The sequence below is a fragment of the Onychomys torridus genome, chromosome 9, assembly GCF_903995425.1.
Source record: "Onychomys torridus chromosome 9, mOncTor1.1, whole genome shotgun sequence".
NCBI classification, from domain to species: Eukaryota; Metazoa; Chordata; class Mammalia; order Rodentia; family Cricetidae; genus Onychomys; species Onychomys torridus.
This window is the reverse complement of record NC_050451.1, coordinates 19632093-19654081: the sequence shown is the minus strand read 5'-3', so window position 1 is coordinate 19654081 and position 21989 is coordinate 19632093. Positions and strand designations below refer to the sequence as shown.

General features: G+C 40.3%; 1 protein-coding gene across 2 annotated transcripts in view; it reads left to right on the top strand.

Moving 5' to 3' along the window:
- Ngly1 (N-glycanase 1) overlaps positions 1-21989 on the top strand; it is a 58785-nt gene that overhangs the window by 27068 nt on the left and 9728 nt on the right. For both annotated transcript variants that reach the window (XM_036199030.1, XM_036199031.1), the window contains exons 5-10: positions 6020-6242; positions 10051-10172; positions 11502-11647; positions 12994-13104; positions 15979-16143; positions 20197-20382. In XM_036199030.1, coding sequence (XP_036054923.1) covers positions 6020-6242; positions 10051-10172; positions 11502-11647; positions 12994-13104; positions 15979-16143; positions 20197-20382 — 953 coding nt within the window. The remainder of the gene's footprint in view (positions 1-6019; positions 6243-10050; positions 10173-11501; positions 11648-12993; positions 13105-15978; positions 16144-20196; positions 20383-21989) is intronic.

The following is a 21989-nucleotide window of genomic DNA, read 5'->3' as shown; positions in this document are numbered from 1 at the left end:
GGCGCAGAATAATTTAACAGTTGTGTTTGTATTTGTATAAGCTCAGGTTGCTACTTACACTGTGCAAACCTCTGTCAGTTTCTTCATTTAGAAATAAGAATAATTTAAAGAATAAATGAGTTAGTACATTTGAACAACCCCCAAAATGGTTTTGACCTTTATAATCATTTGTTAACATGAATGGTGTCAGGATTTTAGTTGTTAATTTTTTGTAACTATAGGGTTTTTGCCTTTTTATATATACAATTGATTTTTATCCAATAATCTTATTGTTCAGTGTAGTAGAATATTATTTTAAGGTGTGTTTCTTTTGTTTACGTTGCATTTGTTTAATTCTGTGAAGCTGTGTTACTGTGCCTGTCTAAAACAATTGATAGTCTAATAAAGAACTGACCAATAGGTTAGGGGAAAGGATAGGCAGGGCTGGCAGGCAGAGAGTATTTATAGAAGGAAAAAACTGGGAGGAGTGAGCTAAGATCGAGCAGCCCCAGGAGGACGACTCCAGGGGCCAGCCACCCAGCAACACAGCAAGCCATGGAGTAAGAGTAAGATTTACAGAAGTAAGAGAATGGGAAAAGCCCAGAGGCAAAAGATAGGCAGGATAATTTAAGGAAAGCTGGCTAGAAACTAAGCCAAGCTAAGACCATACATTCATAAATATAGGCCTTCGTGTGTGATTCATTTGGGAGCTGGGTGGTGGGTCCCCCCAAAAAGAGTAAAATAACAACAACAATAGTTCAATACTATGTTTTTTAGGGCACTTTATAATTTAGGGAAAGTGGTTGCCCTACTTCTAATAAATATTTTTAATAATCTGTCTTCAAAATACTACTCATCCACATATACTGCAGCACCTTTTGAAATGGTTTTATTTCTTCTGTCCAGGGCAATAGTATTATCATTCACTTCACATTTCTACATACTGTGATTACTGAACATGTTGCCATTATTTTTTTTTAACAAGAATAGGAGAATTAATTTTTTTTAAACCTTAATCTGTCTTTTCCCTGATGCTCATTATTTCTTGATGTAAAACTAAGTTTCTGTATTATTTTCGTTTTTCCTATTTTTGAAAGATAAGAAACCTATTGAAGAGTTTTAGTAACATGATCTACCCTCCCATCCCCATAGCATTCCCCAGGACTGAGGATAGAACCCAGAACCTCCAGCAAGCTAGACAGATTGACTTTATACCACATCTTAGCTCTGGATTTTTTCTAGTGAGAACGCTGTCATAGGTAGAGACAAGGCTGAGGAGGATGCTGACAATTCTCATATTTCTCAGTTTATTTTGAATGTGACTGTGTCATGAATGTTCTGCTGGAAAACTTCCACGTTATTCAGGAAAAGTTAAGATTTTCTCCCAGTCAGTCCTTACCCCTTCCGTATGGTATGGTTTTGCAAAATTTGTTCTTCCAAATAGTTCTATGTAAAAATAGCTTAATTCATGTGGGGTTATAGGAAATGGATCTCACATGTATTCAGCTCCTTGATACTTTGGGGATGTCTGTTAAATGCTGTAGTACACATCTATTGAGTCTCCACAGTTCCCTGAGGGATGGGCACTGACACTGCTGTCTACTTTTCTTCATGGTAATGCCACCCACTGAAGCTCTCGTAAAACCAAAAAAACCTGGGAGCCAGATATTGAGGTGAAAGATCAGAGAAGCAGAACAAGCCACAGCTAACCTCACCTCACCAACTTCTCAGCTGATCCTGTTTCCCCAAACTGGAAGCCTCTGAGTCCTCGTCCAGAAGGGATCTCAGCTGAACTGCTGCTCAAAAGCTTAAAAGCTTAACCAGCTCTAGTTCCTGGTCCTCACACCTTATATATCTTTCTGCCTCCTGCCATCACTTCCTGGAATTAAAGGCGTGTGTCACCATGCCTGGCTGTTTCCAGTGTGGCCATAAACTCACAGAGATCCTGATAGATCTCTGCCTCCAGAATGCTAGGATTAAAGGCATGTGCTACCATTTTCTGGCCTCTGTGTCTATCCAGTGGCTCTTCTGTTCTCTGAACCCAGATAAGTTTATTAGGGTACACAATATATGGGGGGGACACAGTATCACCACAGCTAGACACATTAGACTTTTATCTCCCAGTTGTTCTTTGTCCCTTCATTTGCTCTATCCTCTGCAGTTTAGAAGTTTACATTTGATGTGACCTACTTTCCTATTGCTGGTTTTATATTATTGGTTCTATCTTGCTTTTAAGAAAGTCTTCCCAAGCTGGGCAGATAGCCCAGGAGTAAAGTCCTTGCCACACAAGAATGAATTCATGAGTTTGAACCCCCTGAATTCACATAGAGGACTGATGTAGTAGCACATATCTGTAATCTGCACTCTACAGGAAAATGGGGAATGGAGACAGGGGAATCCCAGAAGCTCACAGGCCAGCTATTCTGGGATACACAGTGACAAAGAAACACTGACTCAGTGTGGAAGGTAAGAGTCAACACCTGAGCTCGTCTACTGTGCGCCATCACACATGTACACACACACACACACACACACACACACACACACACACACACACACACACACAAAGGCCTTCTCTAGTCCAATTATAAACATCCTATCTTGTAACTCCTACTTTTGCAGTACTCTAGAGACAGGCAGACTTCTTAAATAAATGAATTAACAATATCAGCTATCTAGGTAGCTACATGTCTCAACTTCATGGATAGTCCATTCTCTTAGAATTTCCTTGAAATGCCCGTTTTTGTCTTGGTGTTTTTATGTGTTTTGTTTTGTTTTGTTTTGTTTTGTTTATTTTTGAAGTACTGTCTTCCTGTGTATCCGGGCTAGCCAGGAGTGCTGCTTGCCTCTGCCTTCTGAATGCTTGGGATTACAGGCTTGCACTATCACATGCAGTGCCAACTTTATTAATACCTTTATTCACTTAAAAACACTCTTTTACCGATATAGAGGACCTGTCTCAAAAAGACTAAAGAAATTTGTCTTTCAGGACTCTTTCTTGTTTTGTTGATATTTTTTACAGTAATGTGATATTTAATTATTAAAAATTGGTTAACAAATTTACCTTTAAAAAACCTTTATATATAAACCAAGAAAAACAAGGATATTTAATAAAGATGCACATCATTACCAATGAGAGTAGTCTTTGGATACACAGTTGTCAGCCAGTGAACACTTGATGCCATTATGGTTCTTAATGAGAAATGTACTAGCTGTTTTGTTTGCTTGTTTGCTTGTTTGCAGTGTGAACCCAGGGCCTTAAACATTGCAGACAAGTGTCCATGACTGAGCTAAGTTGCTAGTCTCTGTTGCCTATCTAGTGTATCTTCTTTTTCATGTTAAATTATTTAGTACATAGAATTTTGTGAAAAAAAATTTTTATGATATTGAGATTCTATCTAATTACAAATTAATTTGGGGAGAATTAACAGTTTTTAAAAATACCAAGTTTTCCCATTAGGGAACACTATGTATTGCTGAACTTTAAGTGCCCCTACCATACTTTTAAATTTTTGAAATATGCCAGACAAAGCTATGAGAGAATAGAGTACAGTTGACCCTTGGCTAACATGAGTTTGAACTATACAGGTCCACTTATAAACAGTTACATATATTAAGAAATGTTAGGTATGTCACATGCATGTACATGTATATCATAGTCCATTTTATCATTGGTTCTGTCTTTCCATACACACAAATACATTTTTAAAAGTTCAACTTGCTTTGGGATGTGGTTGAGTGGTAGAGTGTTTCCCTAGCATGCATGAGACCTGGAGTTCCATCCCTAGCACTAAAACTTAGAAGTATAATGTATCCGAAGTTAGCTCACACAAGCAGACAGCAGTGCTGGCAGGCATACTGGAGAAATGCAAGCAGATAGAGAAATGTAGTGTTCTGTGATGACTGCCCTAAGTCACTGTAAAGTAGAGTAACCTCTAAGGTCTCACATTCTACTTATTCTCCTCCTTACTATGATGTGTGGAGACCTTGTGGACAGTCGGTGGCAGTGTCCCAGCTCTTTTATAAGGAGCAGTAACGGAGTGGCATTGACAGCCAAGTACATCAAACAACCTCTTCATTGTGTCTGTAAAGACCTCTTCTAGTAATGACAGCATGTTTTACCTTTACAGTCTTGCTTTTTAATACACCTTTGAAAAATTTTAAGTTACTTCATACCTAGACAAGTTGAGATTTTTAAGAACTTAATGTAAATTTACTACTTGATTTTAAAAGAGTAAGTACATTGCAAATACCTGTTAATAAAGGGCTTAAATGACTTTAAAAAATTTGCAGATATCCCTTTAGATATCTTCACTCCTAGTATTGTTAAAGAATACTCTTTCAGACATCTGTGATATTTTAACATCAGATATATTAGATCTTAACATTATAGTAGGTATTTTCTTCATAAATATTTTTATTTCTTTACTAACAAGACACTAAATGTGCAAGATGGCACGGTGGGTAAAGGTGTTTGCCTCCAAGCCTGATGACTTTTTAGTCCCCAGAACCCACATGGCAGGAGAAGAAAACTAACTCCTGAAAATAGTCCTCTCAACTCCATATGCATACAGTGCCACTCACCCCACCAAACAAGCAAATACATGTAAAATACACACACACAGAGGGGAGGACCTCGTGTGTGTCTCCCTGATTCCCAGAGAAGCCATGGTCTTTAGTGTGATAGGAGGGGCTGGCAAGATACTCAGGAAGTTAAGTCACTTACCACTAGTCATAACAAGCTGATTATGATCTCTGAGGGCCAATGTAGAAGGAGAGAACCGATGTCCACAGGTGTCCTCTGACTCTCACATGGGTGCACTGAGATATACCACTCATACACATGAGTAAGTGTAATTTGTTTCCTTTTGTTTGTTTGTTTTCTCTCTGTGTAGCCCAGCTGTCCTGGAACTCACTGTGTAGACCAGGCTGGCCTTGAGCTCAGAGATCTGTCCTCTGCCTCCTAAGGGCTGGGATTAAAGGCATGCACCACCACTGCCCAGCTGAGTAAATGTAATTTTTAAAAATAAATATGATAGGAGGTGGTCCTTTATTGATAAATTAGACAAAATATTTTGTGTTATACTTACTTGCTGGGGCTGTCTTGTATACTGTAGATAAGGTTTTGTGTTTATGTCTTTTGGGATGTATGTCCACGGGTGAATTCTATTACACAGTTGAAGCTCTGATTAAAAAGAAAAAAGCTGGGAGGCAGTGGCGCACTCGGATCCCTGTGAGCTTGAGGCCACCCTGGGCTACAGAGTGAGATCCAAGATAGGCACCAAAACTACACAGAGAAACTGTGTCTCAAAAAAACAAAACAAGGATAAAGATGCTGGAGAGCATTGTCTGCTCTTCCAGAGGTCCTGGACTTGATTCCTACTACCTACAATGTTCTGTAAGCCCAGTCCCCTGGGATCTGATGCCTTTTCTGGCTTCTAAGGGCACCAGGCATGCCTTGGTACACAGACATACATGTAGGTAAAACACCTGTACACATAAAATAATTTTATTTAAAAGCTAGCAGCATGATGTTTAAAATATCTAGTATTTTGATTTCTACCTGTGATTTTTTTTTTACTGTTTCATGTTTATCTGTGTATATACTTAGTAGCAAATTTAATATGGCCAGTATTGATGGTAACCTGCACATATCAAGCAGGTGCTCCACCACGAGGCTGTATCTCCAGCCCTAATGTAGCCATTTTTTAAAATGTTTTCAAAATCTCCATATTTTTCTATCTCATAGGTATTTTACGGGTCGATTTCAAGTTGACCCTAGTTCCTTGAGACACTACCGTGCTCTGCTAACAGCACAGACAGCACAGAGGCTGCAGTGGTCACACCCTCTGCTGTGACTGTCAAGTCACAAGGTTGCTATGTGTTAAACCTGTTCACAACATCTGACATTGGTCTTCGTGAAAGCTTTTATCATCTTATACTTCTATATGTTTCTGCTCCCGATTTGAACATAAAATATATAGGAGTTTTTGTATTTTGTCAGCTTTAAACATTAACTGATTCTCTTCTAACTTCCAAGGTACCAGTGTAAGTGATGAGGACTTCCTTCTACTGGAGCTCCTGCACTGGTTTAAAGAGGAGTTCTTCTGCTGGGTGAATAACATTTTGTGCAGCAAATGTGGTGGAGAGACTAGATCTAGAGACGAAGCCTTGCTGCCCAATGATGAGGAGCTGAAGTGGGGTGCAAACAATGTGGAGGACCATTACTGTGATGCATGCCAGTGGAGCAACAGGTTCCCAAGGTGGGTGCCCACCAAGTGAGGTTGGAGGGTCTTTCAACCTAGATACTATGAAATAGCTTTTTCATCTCCATTTTCACTGGACTTGATATTTCTTTAGGACAAAGGTCTGCAGACTAGACTTAAAAAGAAAAGGATGGGCTCAGGACCCCCAAGGCCAACTTTTCAGGACAAAGGAGATTATTTGCCACAGAGGGCAGGGAGTAAGAGTCAAACACGGGAGGTAGAGGACAAGGGTGAAAGGGAAGGAGTAAAGGAGAAGGGACAAGTTATTTGTCCAAGGGTGGCAGGAAATACCAAAAGACTGCCTATGGATAGAAAGGAGACAGATGTGTCACATAGGAAATGGCAGTTTATAAAGGTACAAGAGGAAACCCCATGTTAGGATGAGGTTTAATTTTAACTGGGCATGTTAATTAGGTGAGCCAAAGGGGACTTTTGATTTCTGGATTTCAGTACTTTGATAGCTGGACCTTGGTAGTCAGCCTTAGGCGGAGGAAGTGGCCAAATAAAGGAATAGACCTTGGTGGCTAGCTTTAGGAATGTAAGCTAATAGCTTTTAAGCAAAGGCAGAGGGAATGGGGAAGGAGGGCAAGGGCTGCCAGAGCCACATGTTCAAGTGGGCTAGTGTCCCTTGAAGACCAGTAGACTAGACCCAGCCATATCTGCATTCTCTAGTTTTGTTAGAACACAGTATACTGACTTAGCTGGTACTGTGACAGTTTTCAAGCTACAGGAGAGTTGTTGAGAGCTGATGACCATAAGACATGCCAAAACATTCACTGTCTCCTTTTCTCTGTCTTCTCTGTCTATCATACCTGTGTGTCTGCATCTTGTATAGTCCAGGCTGAACTAGAACTTCTGTTTAGAGTGATAGGATTGCAGGCATGTGTCACTGTACCCAGTTTACCCAGTGCTAGGGACTAAACTAGTAGCTTTGTGCATGGTAGGCAGGAACTTTGCCAACTGAGCTGATCTCCAGACCTTACTGTCTCCTTTTATGCAAAGTTTGTTGACTCTCATTCTAAGGTATAAATTTCTTAAAGTATTCATAGCATTTTAAGTTCTGAAAGTGTTATGGATGGGGATATACAGTGACAATAATAATAACAGTGATGCCATTGATCATTATAAGAGTACAGTGTTGTCTTTAGTCATTAGACATGGAGGCAAAAGTAACTTATAAAGGCAGAAATTTGTTTTAATGAGGACTTTCCCTGTCCCTACCTTTCCTATCTCTCTCAATCTCCGCATTTTTGTTTTGTTTTTCTTGTTTGGTTGATTGGTTTGGTTTTCAGAGACTGAGTCGTGCTGTGTAGCTCAAATGTGATCCTCTTACATGCCAAGATTACACATGTGTACCACTAAGCCTGACTATCTCCATTTTAAACTTGGGAAATTGAAATTTTTTAATTCACTTTTCCCAACCTTTAGCTTATAATAAGCCTCTTGATAAATTTTTGTTTGTTTGTTTGTTTTTCCAGACAGGGTCTTTGTGTAGCTCTGGCTATCCTGGAACTCGTTCTGTAAACCAGGCTGGCCTTGAACTCATGGAGATCTGCCTCCCGAGTGCTGAGATTAAAGGCATGTACTGCCAGTGCCTGGTTTGTTAGATTTTCTTAATAGGCAACACTTAGGAAGTTTAGTTCCATTGCCCATACATAAAAAAGCCTGTTCTGTTGGGACTATAGGATTCAGTTCTGTCCTAATTTGGGATCAGCCCTACATTATACATAAAAGAATATAATCCCCAGTGGTTATCAAAAACCAGTTTGTTTGTTTTGTTTTGTTTTGTTTTGTTTTTTCACACAGCTTCTTTACAGGACCATACATAGTTAAATCTCCCTGTTTTGTTTTGATTTGTTTTTAATAGTATGGAGTGGTGTTGGCTAGCATATTTATGCGGTTTGTTTACTTGATTTAATAGTATGGAGTGGTGTTGGCTAGCATATTTATGCGGTTTGTTTATTTGATAGTATGGAGTGGTGTTGGCTAGCATATTTATGCAGTTTGTTTATTTGTTTTCTAACCACTTTCCTGCTTTACTTGTAGCTATTGCTTATGCAGTGTTGGAATAATAAACATGTTTTGTTTTTGTAGTGTCAGAACTAGAACTCAGGGCCTTAGTTTTGTGGTGCAATGTTTCACTGTTGAACTATAGCTCTTGATCTCTTCCATTTGACTTGGCCCAAGGCCAGGGTGTTTGAATGTTTTGTTATGCCTTAATGTAAACTTACATCTCTTCTCAGTTACAGAATTCTAAAGGCATTTAACTGTGCTTAATCAAAATGTACACTCCACGAACTTGTCACTGGAGAGCCTGCTCATTCAGGGCACTGCTTCCTTTTCCTCCAGGCCTGGCTGACTTTCTGTCCAGCTAGAGGACTGGACACACAGCGACAGAGCCTTCCTCATGCCCTCCATTCTTAGGATAATTTTATGATTAAATAACTTTCGGGAGAATGCTGTAGACATCTTACTTGTAAATTAGCGAGCATCTTTAAGTGTGTCCAAAGAATTAATCAAAATCATTAGTAAAAATAAAACTGGAATTTCTACTAAGTTAAGTCATTGTATGGGGGTGAGTAATTGAGGTGTGTATATGCACAGGTGTGTTCACAGGGACACAGTGAAAGCCAGAGGAGACTGTCAGAAGTCCTGTTCACTCATCTCCTAAGCTGGGGTCTCTAGAGCATGGGAACTGGAGCTAGGCTGGAGCCAGCAAGCTTCAGATGTCCTTCTGCCTCTGTCACCCACAGCGTTGGAGTTTCAAGTATGCGTGGTCACCCCAGCTTCTTACATGAATACTGGGTCCAGACTTGGGTCCTTTTGCTTATGCAGCAAGTATTCTTAGCTGTTGAGCCATCTCTCCAAACCCTAATCCCCACAGCCCTAGTTTTGATTTTCCTTTCCTTTCCTTTCCTTTCCTTTTCTTTCTTTCTTTCTTTCTTTCTTTCTTTCTTTCTTTCTTTCTTTCTTCCTTCCTTCCTTCCTTCCTTCCTTCCTTCCTTCCTTTCTTTCTTTCTTTTTTCTCTTTTCTTTTTTCTTTTTTTTTTGAAATAGGGTCTCTCACATAGCACAGACTGGCCTTGAACTCTGTGTGCAGCCAAAAATGACTTTGAATTTCTAATCCTCCTCCTTCTTCCTCTTAAATGCTGGGATTGCAGTTGTACAATACCATGCCATCTTTATTTGGTGCTGGGCATTAAACCAGGGGCTTCATTTATGCTAGACAAGTACCATACCAACTGAGCTAAATCCCTGCCCCTGCCCCAAGCTAAAACCTGTTGAGTAGTGTTTAAAGCTAATTACATTTTAAACATTTTCTTGCAAGAGAACTGTTGAATGTCTTAATCACAGTTTTTTGAAAACCATCTACATCTTATTTTTCAAAACATTCAAGATGGAAACTCCCCTCTCCAGCCATTCACCTTTATCTTAGCTTTGTTCCATGGCTTGCGTTACTAATCCTGAGCATGATGGTATGTGTGGACACTGCTAAGCAGTGTGCTTCCCTTCTTTGACTAGGTAGCACCCATTTTTAATTAAGACTAAAGCTGACTGTATTTAGTGAAATTATTTGTGTTCATCCCTTGCTTAGAACTATAGTCACTGAAGACAGTTTCACCATTTAAGCATGGTTCACAAAGACTAGCACAATACCTTATATAGGCTAGGTGCTTTAATCAGTATTTTAAAACAAGAAACTAAGAATCACAATTGATATTTAGAATACAAGTAATATAAATTCTTTAAAAATTGGCTTTTAATCATGAATCACAGCTGTTGTCTTTGTTGTTTTTTAAACCAGATATAACAACCCTGAGAAACTTTTGGAAACAAGATGTGGACGCTGTGGCGAGTGGGCCAATTGTTTTACGCTGTGCTGCCGTGCATTAGGGTTTGAAGCTCGATATGTGTGGGATTACACAGGTACAGCATGCGGTAGGAGAGAGGCGAAGCCAGATAGGAGAAGGGCACTATAGACTTAAGCCCCTCCTTTTGTCTTTCTTATGTCAGCCTAAGTTTTCTATTTAGCTTCAGCCTTAGTTTGAGTTTCTATTTCTGTGAAGAGACGCCATGACCACAGCAACTCTTATAAAAGAAAACATTTAATTTGGGCTGGCTTAACAGTTTCAGAAGTTTAGTCTATTATCATCATGGTGAGAAGTATGGTGGTATGCAGGCAGATGTGGTGCTGAAGAAGGTGCTGAGAGTTCTACATCTTGACCCATAGGTAACAAAAGGAGACTGAGAGTCACAACAAGTGTAGCTTGAGCATATAAGACCTCAAAGCCCACCTCCACAATGACACACTTACTCCAACAAGGCCACACCTCCTAATAGTGCCACTCCCTATGGGCCAAGCATTCACACACGTGAGTCTATGGGGTCATTCCTAGTCAGACCTCCACACCTCCTGTAAAGTAACAGCAGTACCAACATCACAGGCATTCACAGCGCTCCATAAGATTTTTGTAACACAGTTTTCCCTATTCCTGGGAGCTGCACTCTATCCTTATAATCTTTTAGCATGACATTCGTGGTAGCCCTGTTCTTTGTGGATGGGAACATAGGCGATAATGTGCTATAGAGATCATTTGTTAAGGGACTGTAGTTTTCATGGCTGTATTGCAGTCTACACAGGCACTCTGAAGAAAGCCTTGGTTATTTGACTTGGTCTTCATGTAAAAATGATTGTATGTCTAGTTGCTTTCTCTATTTCAGGGTTTTCCTTATTTCCTTATTTTCCTTATTATTTTAGAGTCAGATGAAACCTTCAACTAATAGTCTCCTCACAGAATCAAATGTAGAGCCTCAGGCCAGGTATGGTGTCACATGCCTGTAGTCCCAGCATTCAGCAGAGGTTGTGGCAGGAGGATTGAAGCCAGGCTGGCTATCCATTTACCTATTGATGAGACTCCATTTTAAAACCAAATATAGACCATAAATAATCAGATATCCTGTTAGGCCTTCTTCTGGGTCCAAGAGAGATTGTAGTTTCAGAAGTCACATTCATTCCAAACTTCAAAGCCTGGAAGTTTTGATGCTTTGCTGAAAGCTCTGCTGGCTTTAGAATTACAGCACACATTATTTTTGGTTAAGACTTAAACTGAGTACATTTTACAGAATTTAAATATAAATATTCTACAGTTGTGTGTGTCACAAAATGCTCTAAGAATCATTACATACAGTTACCGAAGTCATTCTTGTTTTATAAACTTTTATTTCCCTTTTCTTTCTCTTGCCCCATATGAGTAGACCATGTTTGGACAGAAGTCTTTTCTTCTTCTCAGCAGCGGTGGCTGCACTGTGATGCGTGTGAGGATGTCTGTGACAAGCCTCTCCTTTATGAAATAGGATGGGGCAAAAAGCTTTCCTATATCATAGCATTCTCCAAAGACGAGGTAGGACATAAGAGAAAGCACGCCAAGAATAAAATTATTTACAGTGTGTTTGATATGCAGGTCACATACATTTGTAGTATGCTGTGTTTGATACGTCACTTGTATATGCCATAACTCCTTGTAATCAGTGTTTTCAGTTGTGGGTGTACCAAGGGATGTTTGTATCCATGTACCTATAAATGGACATTGGGTGGGTTTTTATTATTTTAAATTAAGCTGCTACCAACATTCAAGTATATACTCATTTTTTTCTCTTTGATTACTGCCTAGGAGTGGAATGGCTGGATCATTGTCAAAGTATTTTATTTTCTTACCGGCAATACATGAGACTTCCAGTTTCTCCACACCTTTGCCAAAGTTGAGTGTGGCTTTACTTTTAAATTTAGCCCTGTCAGCAAGAGCACAGCTGTGCTTTCCCAGTGTGCTGTCCTAATGGCACAATTTGTTGGAGCCTGTGCTAGGTGTTCATTTTCCAAACCTGCACCTCCTTTGCCTATTTTTCCATTGTGTATTTTGTTCTCTTCTGAGTTTTGAAAGTTTCTCTTTATATTCTTATGTAAGGGTTTTTTTTTTTGTTGTTTTGTTTTGTTTTGGTTTTTTTTTTTTAGAATTAATATGTTGCAAAGACCTGGTATGTTCTAAATTATTTGAAGAGAAAAAAATCATAAATCCAGTTTAGCATAGTCTCTTACAGATTTTGCTTTTCATGTTGTGTCTAAGAAAGTTTTGCCTGCCTCATGGCAATAATTTTCTCCTGTTTTCTTTTCAGAGCTTTTACATTTTTAGTTTTATATCTTAATGTAAAACTCTGATCCAGTTGGAGTTAATTCTGTTGAGATTTATTTTGAGCATCTAAATAATGAATTGTTCTGGCACAGTGTGCTGGGAAGATTGGACATTTTCCCTCATTTGTCCTTTCTGTCCGAAATCAGCTGTGGAATAATACAATCATGAGGGCAAAGTTTGCTTCTTTTAATTCTGCAGTGGCATCAGCTTTAAACTGAAACCCGAACATTCTGAAAACTTGATCCTTTTACTTATCAGTGTATTTTGTTGAAAAAAATTAAAGCGTATTCTCTTCAATGTCTTTCCTTTTTGTTGTTTTACTATGACAGCTGAGGCTGGCCTTGAACTTGCATTCCGGCCTCAGTCTACTAAGTGCAGGATTATGGTTATAATCCTCCATGCTCAGCATTTTTTTTTTTTTTTATTGAGCAAAACCCTCAACCCTGGTTTTAAAATTCTAACAAAGGGTGATATTTTTCTGAGTTGTATTGTAGCTATTTATAGAAAATGAAGGATCAGTGTGATTTTGTTAAATAGTTGTGTTCTGTGATTGGTTCCAGGTAGTTGATGTTACCTGGCGATACTCTTGTAAACATGATGAGGTGATATCCAGGAGGACCAAGGTTACAGAAGAGTTACTTCGAGAAACCATTAATAGGCTTAATAAGCAGGTATGTGATGGGTATCATTTTTAAAAGGACATTTGAAATTTTACATATCAGGAATAGCCAGTTTTAACTCTTTATTTAAATAATTTATTGAGACAAGGTCTCATGTAACCTTGACCTCAAGTGCAATACCAATGCCTAGTTCTTAAAATTTTCTTTTATTCTTTGAGAATTTCATGCAGTATATTCATCATTCCACAACTGTTCCCAGATCCACTCTACCTCCCTACCCACCCACCCAACTTCATATATTTTTGTGTGATTTGTGCTGCCCAAATGTTCTTGTGTATGAGGCCTGGCCTGCCCGGAGCTTGATCTGCCCGCCAGGAGTCACACCCTTCAAGAAAACTGTTTTCCTTATCCTACTAGCTCCTTAGCTGGTGTGGGTCTGCCCACCTCCTTGCCTCCATGCTGAGATTTGGTCACATTTGAGCTTGTGCATACTGTCATAACTACTGTAAGTTTTACACACACAACTGCCCTGTTGTGATACCTGTTGTGTCTTTGCTTAGAGTCAGTCACCCACAGTGGCTCTTACAGCCTTTCTGCCCCCTTCTTCAGTGACCCCCATGACTTGAGGGAGGGGTGTGCTATAGATGTCCTATTGAGTGCTGAGGACTCTGCAGTCTCTTAGTCTCTACATGTTGACTAGTTGTCATACCCAAGTTTATATATGCAGAGGATGGATGGAACCCAGGGCCTTAGGGATCCTAGGCAAACAGTTTACTAACTGAGCTCCACCTCAGCCCCTGTTGAAATCCCTAAAGTAGTAACATCTTTCTAGCAAGACTACTTTAATAAGCCAGTACCTTTTTATTCATGGAAAATGTGGATAGTCCATTTAAGTATTATGGGTGTTTTCTGTTAAATGCCACATTTCTTCTCAAAGTTCAATAAAACAACATTTCAATATTTGTAGTATTTGCATGAGAAGTATGTGGTTATGGGCTGGTGAGATAGCTCAGTGGGTAAAGTGCTTGCTGCATAAACATGAGGATCTAACCTGTAACCCCATCACTTAGCAGTTACACAGGTAGCTGTAGCACAAATCGTAAAAGTTCTTATTAATAAAAACAAACCTGAGGCCAGGTATTGGGGAGAATGCTGGAAGGTCAGAGAAGCAGAACAAGCCATAGCTACCTCACAGGCCAACTTCTCAGCTGATCCTGTTTCCCCAGACTGGAAGCCTCTGTGTCCTCATCCAAATGGATCTCAGCTGAACTGCTGCTCCAAAGCCTAAAAGCTTAACCAGCCAAATGCTTCTAGTTTCTGGTTTTCACGCCTTATATATCTTTCTGCTTTCTGCCCTAACTCCCTGAGATTAAATGCTCACTTCTTGGGATTAAAAGCGTGTGTCACCATGCCTGGCTGTTTCCAATGTGGCCTTGAACTCACAGAGATCCAGAGGGATTTCTGCCTCTGGAATGTTAGGATTAAATGTGTGAGTGCCATCATTTTCTAGCCTCTGTATCTAGTGGCTGTTCTGTTCTTTGACCCCAGATAAGGTTATTAGGGTGCACAATATTTTGGGGAACACAATACCACCACAGGTATGTCCCAGGGCTTTCTAGCCAGCTAGTCTAGTTGTGGTGAGATTCAGGTCCATTAGAAGTCCTGTCTCAAAAGTAAGATGGAAAAAGATAGAGGATGATACCTGATGTTAACCTATGGTTTCACGGCACACATGCACACACACATACACCACACACACACATACACACACACACACACACACACACACACACACACACACACACACACGTTCATATAGTATGTCATTGCTGAGCCTGTTGGTAAATGCTTGTAATCCTAGCAACCCTAGTCATTGGGAGGCTGAGGAAGGAGGATAGTGAATTCCAGGCTAACTTGAACTGTACATTATGACCTCATCTGAAGAAACAAAAATTGTCTTGTTTAATTATCAAACTGTGTCTTGACAATAATGATGCACTTGTATTTGTGTTCAAATGTATATGTAAATGTATGTATGAAAATTTCTGAAATAAGGTACGGAATGATTATAGTGATTACTGGAGAAGGGAAGAACTAGGGGGTCTAAGATGGAAAAGTCATTTTATACCCCTTTGGTAGTATTTTGTGTACATACACAGTTTTGTCATACTATAAAAAACAACTAATTTTGCTTTGCCTGGGAAGACAAATGAAGCCAATACCCTTCAACTGACTCTCACTTGACATGTGTGACAAGGTCTCAGTCTGGTCCCACTCACCTTTCTGGAGACCCTGACCTGGAAGTGTGTGAACCTGGCTGGAGCGTTTGCATTTGCTTAGGTTTCCCTGCCTTCCACTCTGCTAGGAATTCTGTCTTGCTTCTCAGAGCTTCAGCCCACATTTTTTGCCTGGTTTCTCAGCCTCTTTCTCATACTGCTTAATAACAGGCAAGTCCTCGGTAGGGGAGAGGAGTACAGTATGGTCCTTCACATTTGTTCATCCCCCCCCCCCCCAAACTGGAATCTTCTTGCATCCTGTTTCCTTAGTAGCTTCCTATTTTATACACTGAATCTGTCTCCCCTCCCCCACTCTGCTTGTGCGCATGTGGGTGGGTGGGTGGGTGTAGCTTTTCTTAGCAAGGCCATTGGCATATGACAGGCTAGTCCATTGTAACCAGAACAGAAGGTGCTACCTCCCGTTTTAAAGCTCAGTAATCCAGGTCATGAAGAGTTGAAAATGGGTGCTAAATGATTTTTCAAAATAAAATATATAAAATTAAGTTTTCCATATTTTTGAATTTTCTAAGTAGTGTGGAAATAAAATTGATTCCATCTTTCAAGACCTCTGAAAATATTAATGTTTTTATTTTGCTTATTATTGGACTTCTGTATTCCCCTAAACTCTGATTTTAAACATTCATTACAGAGGCAGCTGTCATTGTCAGAAAACAGAAGAAAAGAACTTCTCCAGAGGATAATTGTGGAGCTTGTTGAATTTATATCTCCCAAAACCCCCCGACCTGGAGAACTTGGTGGAAGAGTGTCTGGGTCATTGGCTTGGAGAGTAGCCCGGGGTGAACTGGGTCTAGAGGTATGTGTTCTAGCCAAGGAGTGAGACTTTCTTGTTTGCTGTACTGCACTCTTGGCTTTCAGAAAACTGAGTTGGCAAAAGAGCAGAGTCATTTTCCTACTGGGAGGTTTTATGTGTAGGATATAGGGATAGGTTTACAACATGAAACAAGATTTAAATTTCATTTCTCTTCCATTTTAAACCTAAAATAGACACATTTTTTATAATCTGTTGCTTTAGTGGTTAAGGCTTTCAAAATCGTCCTTATCTAGTCTGTAAGAATTCTTCGGTAGCTGTTCCTGTTAGCACCGACCTGTACCCCTAGATGTTAGGGAGGCAGAAGCAGCAGAGTTGCAAGTTCAGTGTGGCCGTTAGTGAAACTTATCAGAATGAAAAGGGAAGACAGTGGCTAGAGGGAGACTCAGCAGTAGAGCACGTGCCAAGCACGTGTGAGCTGCTAGTTCAGTCCTCAGTGCTGAAGGAAGGGTTGCTATCACATGGGCCATCTCTGGAAACTGAAGGAATAACACTAGATCTGATGTGTGCAGCTTAACTCTACAGTTAGGGCCCAGGTGAAAGTCTGTGTACAGTGTTCTGTAAAAAGCATTGAGACATAGTCCATTGGATCACCTCTTACCTAGAGAGCTTCAAATAGTGTTGCTGGATTATTCAACATAATCTAGGAAGCTACATAATGAAAAGTGCTGGAAAGGAAAGTGATCCATCACATACTGTTACCAGACAACACAACAGTTCTGAACAAATTAAAGTTTTATGTTACATTTATGTAAATATGCCATTGTTATAACCCATTTTTTAGATGTTTTAAAGGAGTGAATTATCCCCAATTTTGTGTTTGCTTTTTTGTTTATCATCATCTGTGACAGGCTGCTAGTAATGTTGGTTTAGCTGTAGACTTAGAAGAGCCAAGCTCAGCAAATAGTTGCGATCACTGCTGACACAGTGCCAGTTAGTCTGAGTCTAGATGAAGCCATTAGAGAGAGCGCATTTAACTCACAGCTGTGTTCACTGAAAGCATGGACATTATTTAGGTCTTCATTTCCTTTTCATCTTTGGGGTGAGTGTGCTTCTTCTTACATGGGTGTATACTGATTAAACTTAAAATATGAACTGGGTCAGAACGAGATCATTTCCCCTTTTGAAAACTTGGAGAATTTCTCAGTTGCTAGAGCCCATCTTAGTGCTGTGGTTAAAAAGGAACCACTGACTCCCATTTTACAAATGAGAGTTCTAAAATTGAGCAGAAAGAATGTTAATCCTAAAAATATTTGGATCTTAATCATAGTCATTTGGAGCAAGAAGAAAATATTTCTGATATTGTTTCCAGAAAGGAAAGTTTTATCTTAACAGTTTTATGCAAGCTAGGAGTGATAGCACATGCCTGTAGTTCCAGACCTAGGGAGCCTGAGAGAGGAGGAAATCAAGTTTGAGACCAGCCTAAGCTCAATTTTTTATGAAATAGTAATCTTATTACATGTTGCTTTGCTTCTTTGCATAATTCAGCAATGTACACACATTTTCTTTTCATTTGGCAATTAGTTATCCTTTATAAGAGACTAGGTAATCATTCTAGATATTTCTATTGGTTGGTAACAAATTCTGAAATGACTTTGACAAAAAAGAGGATGTGGGTTTGTAGGATTACTTGCTTCATATTCTCAAAGTACTGATTCCTCAATATCACAGAAAGAGGGAAGGAAGAGGGAGGAGCAAGAGAGAAGTTAGGAAGATCATTGAGAATGCTAAAATAGAACTTACTAAAATCACATTCTAAGAAATAACTTCCTTTTATTTACCTTTTGACAGTGCAGTATACAGGTTCTGCTAGAGAATTGTATTTTCGTATATTCTCTCTCATATGGTCTTTGCTATTTTTTTAGATGCGTCTTGCAGGGTAGTTCAGGTTGGCCTTGAACTTGATACCCTCCTGCCTCAGCTTTCCCAGCACTGTGATCATGTTTGCACCACCACACCCCACTTTGTGCTGCCATGTTAAAACATTAACAGTCCGTGCGCACGCACACACACACACACACACACACACACACACACACACACACATTAGATATGTTTACAGTGTTCATTGTTTCTTGTTCTTAGGGAGTTTTTGTACTTTTTAATATCAAGAGCCTAAAGTTTAACACAAAATTATACCCCATTGTCCTGATGGTATAAAAAATAGTATGTCAAGATACTGACACAGATTGCTGATTCTTAACAGTGGGTACTTTTGCCTTCTGGTGGCCCTTGGCAATATCTGGAAGCAATTGGGCTGTCACACTTTGAAGAAGGTATGCTCCCCAGGATAGTGCCCATTACAAAAATCACTCAACCCAGAGTACAGGACAAGCCACATGTCAAGACACATACACAGAAGAAACATCTCTTCACTTTCAGATGTTTGATGTATTCACTGATTTGGGGTAGAAAAGACTATTTTATTTTAAAATCAGACATTGATTTACTTGGGATGAGAACATCAAATTTATCTGGGATTTTCAGCCCAAACAGGCTTTTATAATAATTTTTACATGACAAAATACATCTTTGACAAATTCCTAACTTAGTGTATCAGGAAAGTACATTTTAGTGAAATGGTTTAAGCTTGAGGCCTAAAGGATGCGCAAGAGTCACGTATGTGGAGATTGCAGACAGAGGGTGAGATGGGTCAGGGTCCTGGGGCAAGAATCCACTGTCCCTTTGTGAGGAACTAAGAGGAAAGTAATGCAGTGAGATGCAGCAAAGGGAAGAGCAACGCTGAGATCTCATTGGCAGGCGGTAAACAGTCATCTACAGGCTGTAGGCCTGGCTAAAGAGTCTGAAGTGCTGTAGAGTCTCTAAAGTGAAGTGTCCTAGTTGGGCAAGATGGCACGAGCTTGTCTTCTTGGTATTCAGGATGAGTAGGTAGGAGTATGGAGTTTAAGACCAGCCGTGGGCACATAGCGTAAGATCTGGTCTCAAAACAATAAAAAGGAAGAGAGAGTATTGTAAAAAGAGATGCATCTGACTAGATCAGGCCTTTAGAAAGGTGAGAGAGCAAAGATGGGAGTGGTATTTAGTGTCAGGGTCACAGGTGGAGGTGGAAGAGTGGAAAGGAGGAAAAATGAAGGAGTTTAGGTAAATAGATGTACTAGTTTTCTATTGCTGGGGTAAACCATCCTGACCAAGGTAACTTATATGTGGTTGGCAGGCTGCAGGCTGACAGGCAGGCAGCAGGCAGGCAGGCAGGCAGGAAGGCATTGCAGGCAGGCAGATAGACAGACAGGCAGGCAGATAGGCAGGCAGGAAGGCATTGCAGGCAGACAGGCAGGCAGGCAGGCAGGCCAACAGGCAGGCGGCAGGCGGCAGGCAGGAAGGCAGACAGACAGACAGGCAGGCAGGCAGGCAGGCCAACAGGCAGGCGGCAGGCGGCAGGCAGGAAGGCAGACAGACAGACAGGCAGGCAGGCAGCAGGCAGATAGGCAGGCAGCAGGCAGGCAGATAGGCAGGCAGGCAGGCAGGCAGACAGGCAGGCGGCAGGCAGACAGGCAGGCAGCAGGCAGGCAGGCAGGCAGGCAGACAAACAACAGGAAGGCAGACAGACAAACAGGAAGGCAGGCAGGCAGGCAGGCACTGAAGCAGCAGCTAAGAGCTTACTTCTTGATCCACAAGCAGGAAGCAGCGAGCTCACTAGGATGGCAGGAGGTTATTGAAGATTCAAGCCTCCCCATGACACACCTCTAACAAGGCTAATCCCTCCCACATAATTTCTCCAAAGGAGACCAAGTATTCAAACATGCGAGTCTGTGGGCACCATTATCATCCAGACCACCACCATAGATGATGAAAATTAAATCCCAACTCACACTTCTTCTCTCCCAATGCTTTGTATTGTATCAGTATTGCACTCATATGTAAACTGTAAAAGTTTTCTGAGTTTTCTTTGGTGTAATACATTTTTCCTTTTCCGTTTGAGTGGGCCTCTTATTATAGTATGTAGTATTTCTTTTTGTTTGTTTGTTTGTTTTCATGTTTCCATAATGTTGAATAGTGAATTTCTACTTTTTTTTAAAGAGAAAGGAAACTCTGTTCATCCCTTCTGAAAATGAGAAGATCTCTAAGAAGTTTCACCTCCGTTATGATATTGTAAAGGACCGTTATATCCGAGTCTCAGACAACAATGAACACATCTCTGGATGGGAGAACGGTGTGTGGAAAATGGAATCCATATTCAGAAAAGTTGAAACAGACTGGAACATGGTAATTTAATGCATGAAACTTTAGAATTTGTGTTACTATTTAAACATATAGATTGCCTTCATTTTCTAATTATATACAATGTGAAAACTGATATAATTGCTTTTGATAATTCTTAAATGAGAAAAAAGCATGTTCTCGACATTTCATCAAAAATGCACTGGAGATTCTTGCACTTATAGCATGGAAATATCCATCTTCACCAGCATTCAAATGTAATTCTAAAAATTTCATTAGATGTATTCATTATATTTTATGTATGTATTTTGCTTGCATATATGTATGTGCAACATGTGTGTGCTTGGTACCCTCAAAGGGCAAAAGAGGGCATCTGGTCACCTGGAACTAGAGTTATGGATGGTTATGAAACACAGTGTGGTTGTTGGGAATTGAACCTGGGTCCTCTACAGAGCAACAAGTGTTCTTCACCACTACCCGAATTTAATTCTTTCATAGGAAAAAGTAGTCAAGTAACTAATAACCCTCATGACTGTCTATCACATAACTATGTAAGAGTGCTATCATTTAATTTTTTTCTTCCTTTTCTTTTTATTTAAAAGGTTTTTTTTCTACATTTTTACATACCAACCACAGTTTCCCCTCCTCCCGCCCCCCAACTCCCCATCAACTCCTTAGAGAGGGTAAGGCCTCCCATGGGGAGTCAACAAAGTCTGGCACATCAAGTTGAAGCAGGACCAATCCCCTCCTCTCCAGTGGATCAAGGCTAAGCAAGGCTTCCTTCCATAGGGAATGGGCTCCAGAAAGCCATTTCATGCACTGGGGATAAATTCTGGTCCCACTTCCAGGGGTCCCACAAACTGCCTAAGCCACACAACTGTCACTCACATTCAGAGGGCCTAGGTTGGTTCCCATGGAGGTTTTCCAGCTGTCAGTTCAGAGTCCATGAGTTCCCACTAGCTTGGGTCAGCTATCTCTTGAGTTTGCTATCTCGTGAGTTTCCCAACATGATCTTGACCCCAACCCCCCTTGCTCATACAATCCTTCCTCCTTCTCTTCGACTGGACTTAGAGAGCATGGCCCAGTGTTTAGCTGTGGATATCTGGATCTGCTTCCATCAGTTACTGGATGAAGGTTCTATGATGACAATTCAGGTAGTCATCAGTCTGATTACAGGGGAAGGCCAGTTCAGGCCCCCTCTCCACTATTGCTAGTAGTCTAAGCTGGGGTCATCCTTGTGGATTCCTGGGAGATTCTCTAGCACCAGGTTTCTCCCTAACCCCATAATAGCCCCTTTGATCAAGGGATCTCTTTCTTTGTTCTCCCTCTCTGTCCCTTCCCCAGCTCAACCGTCCAGTTCCCTTATTTTCTCATCCTTCCTTCTCCTCCCCCCAATTCTTTCACAACCATGCTTTACCAACCTACTAAATACTAACAGCTGGGAAGTTTAATGGATTTAGCCCAACGTCCAGCAAGCTAACTATCTCACAAGTGTCATTAGGATGTGAGTAATTGAGCACAAGTACTGGTTATTTCCTGTCTGTGCCCTACAATGTTGAAGAAATGAAGGCTGCACTGTAGTTATTCACTTATACTTACTAAATTGCACATTATTGTTATTTTACCCATAAGGAATAAGAGCTTTGCTTTTA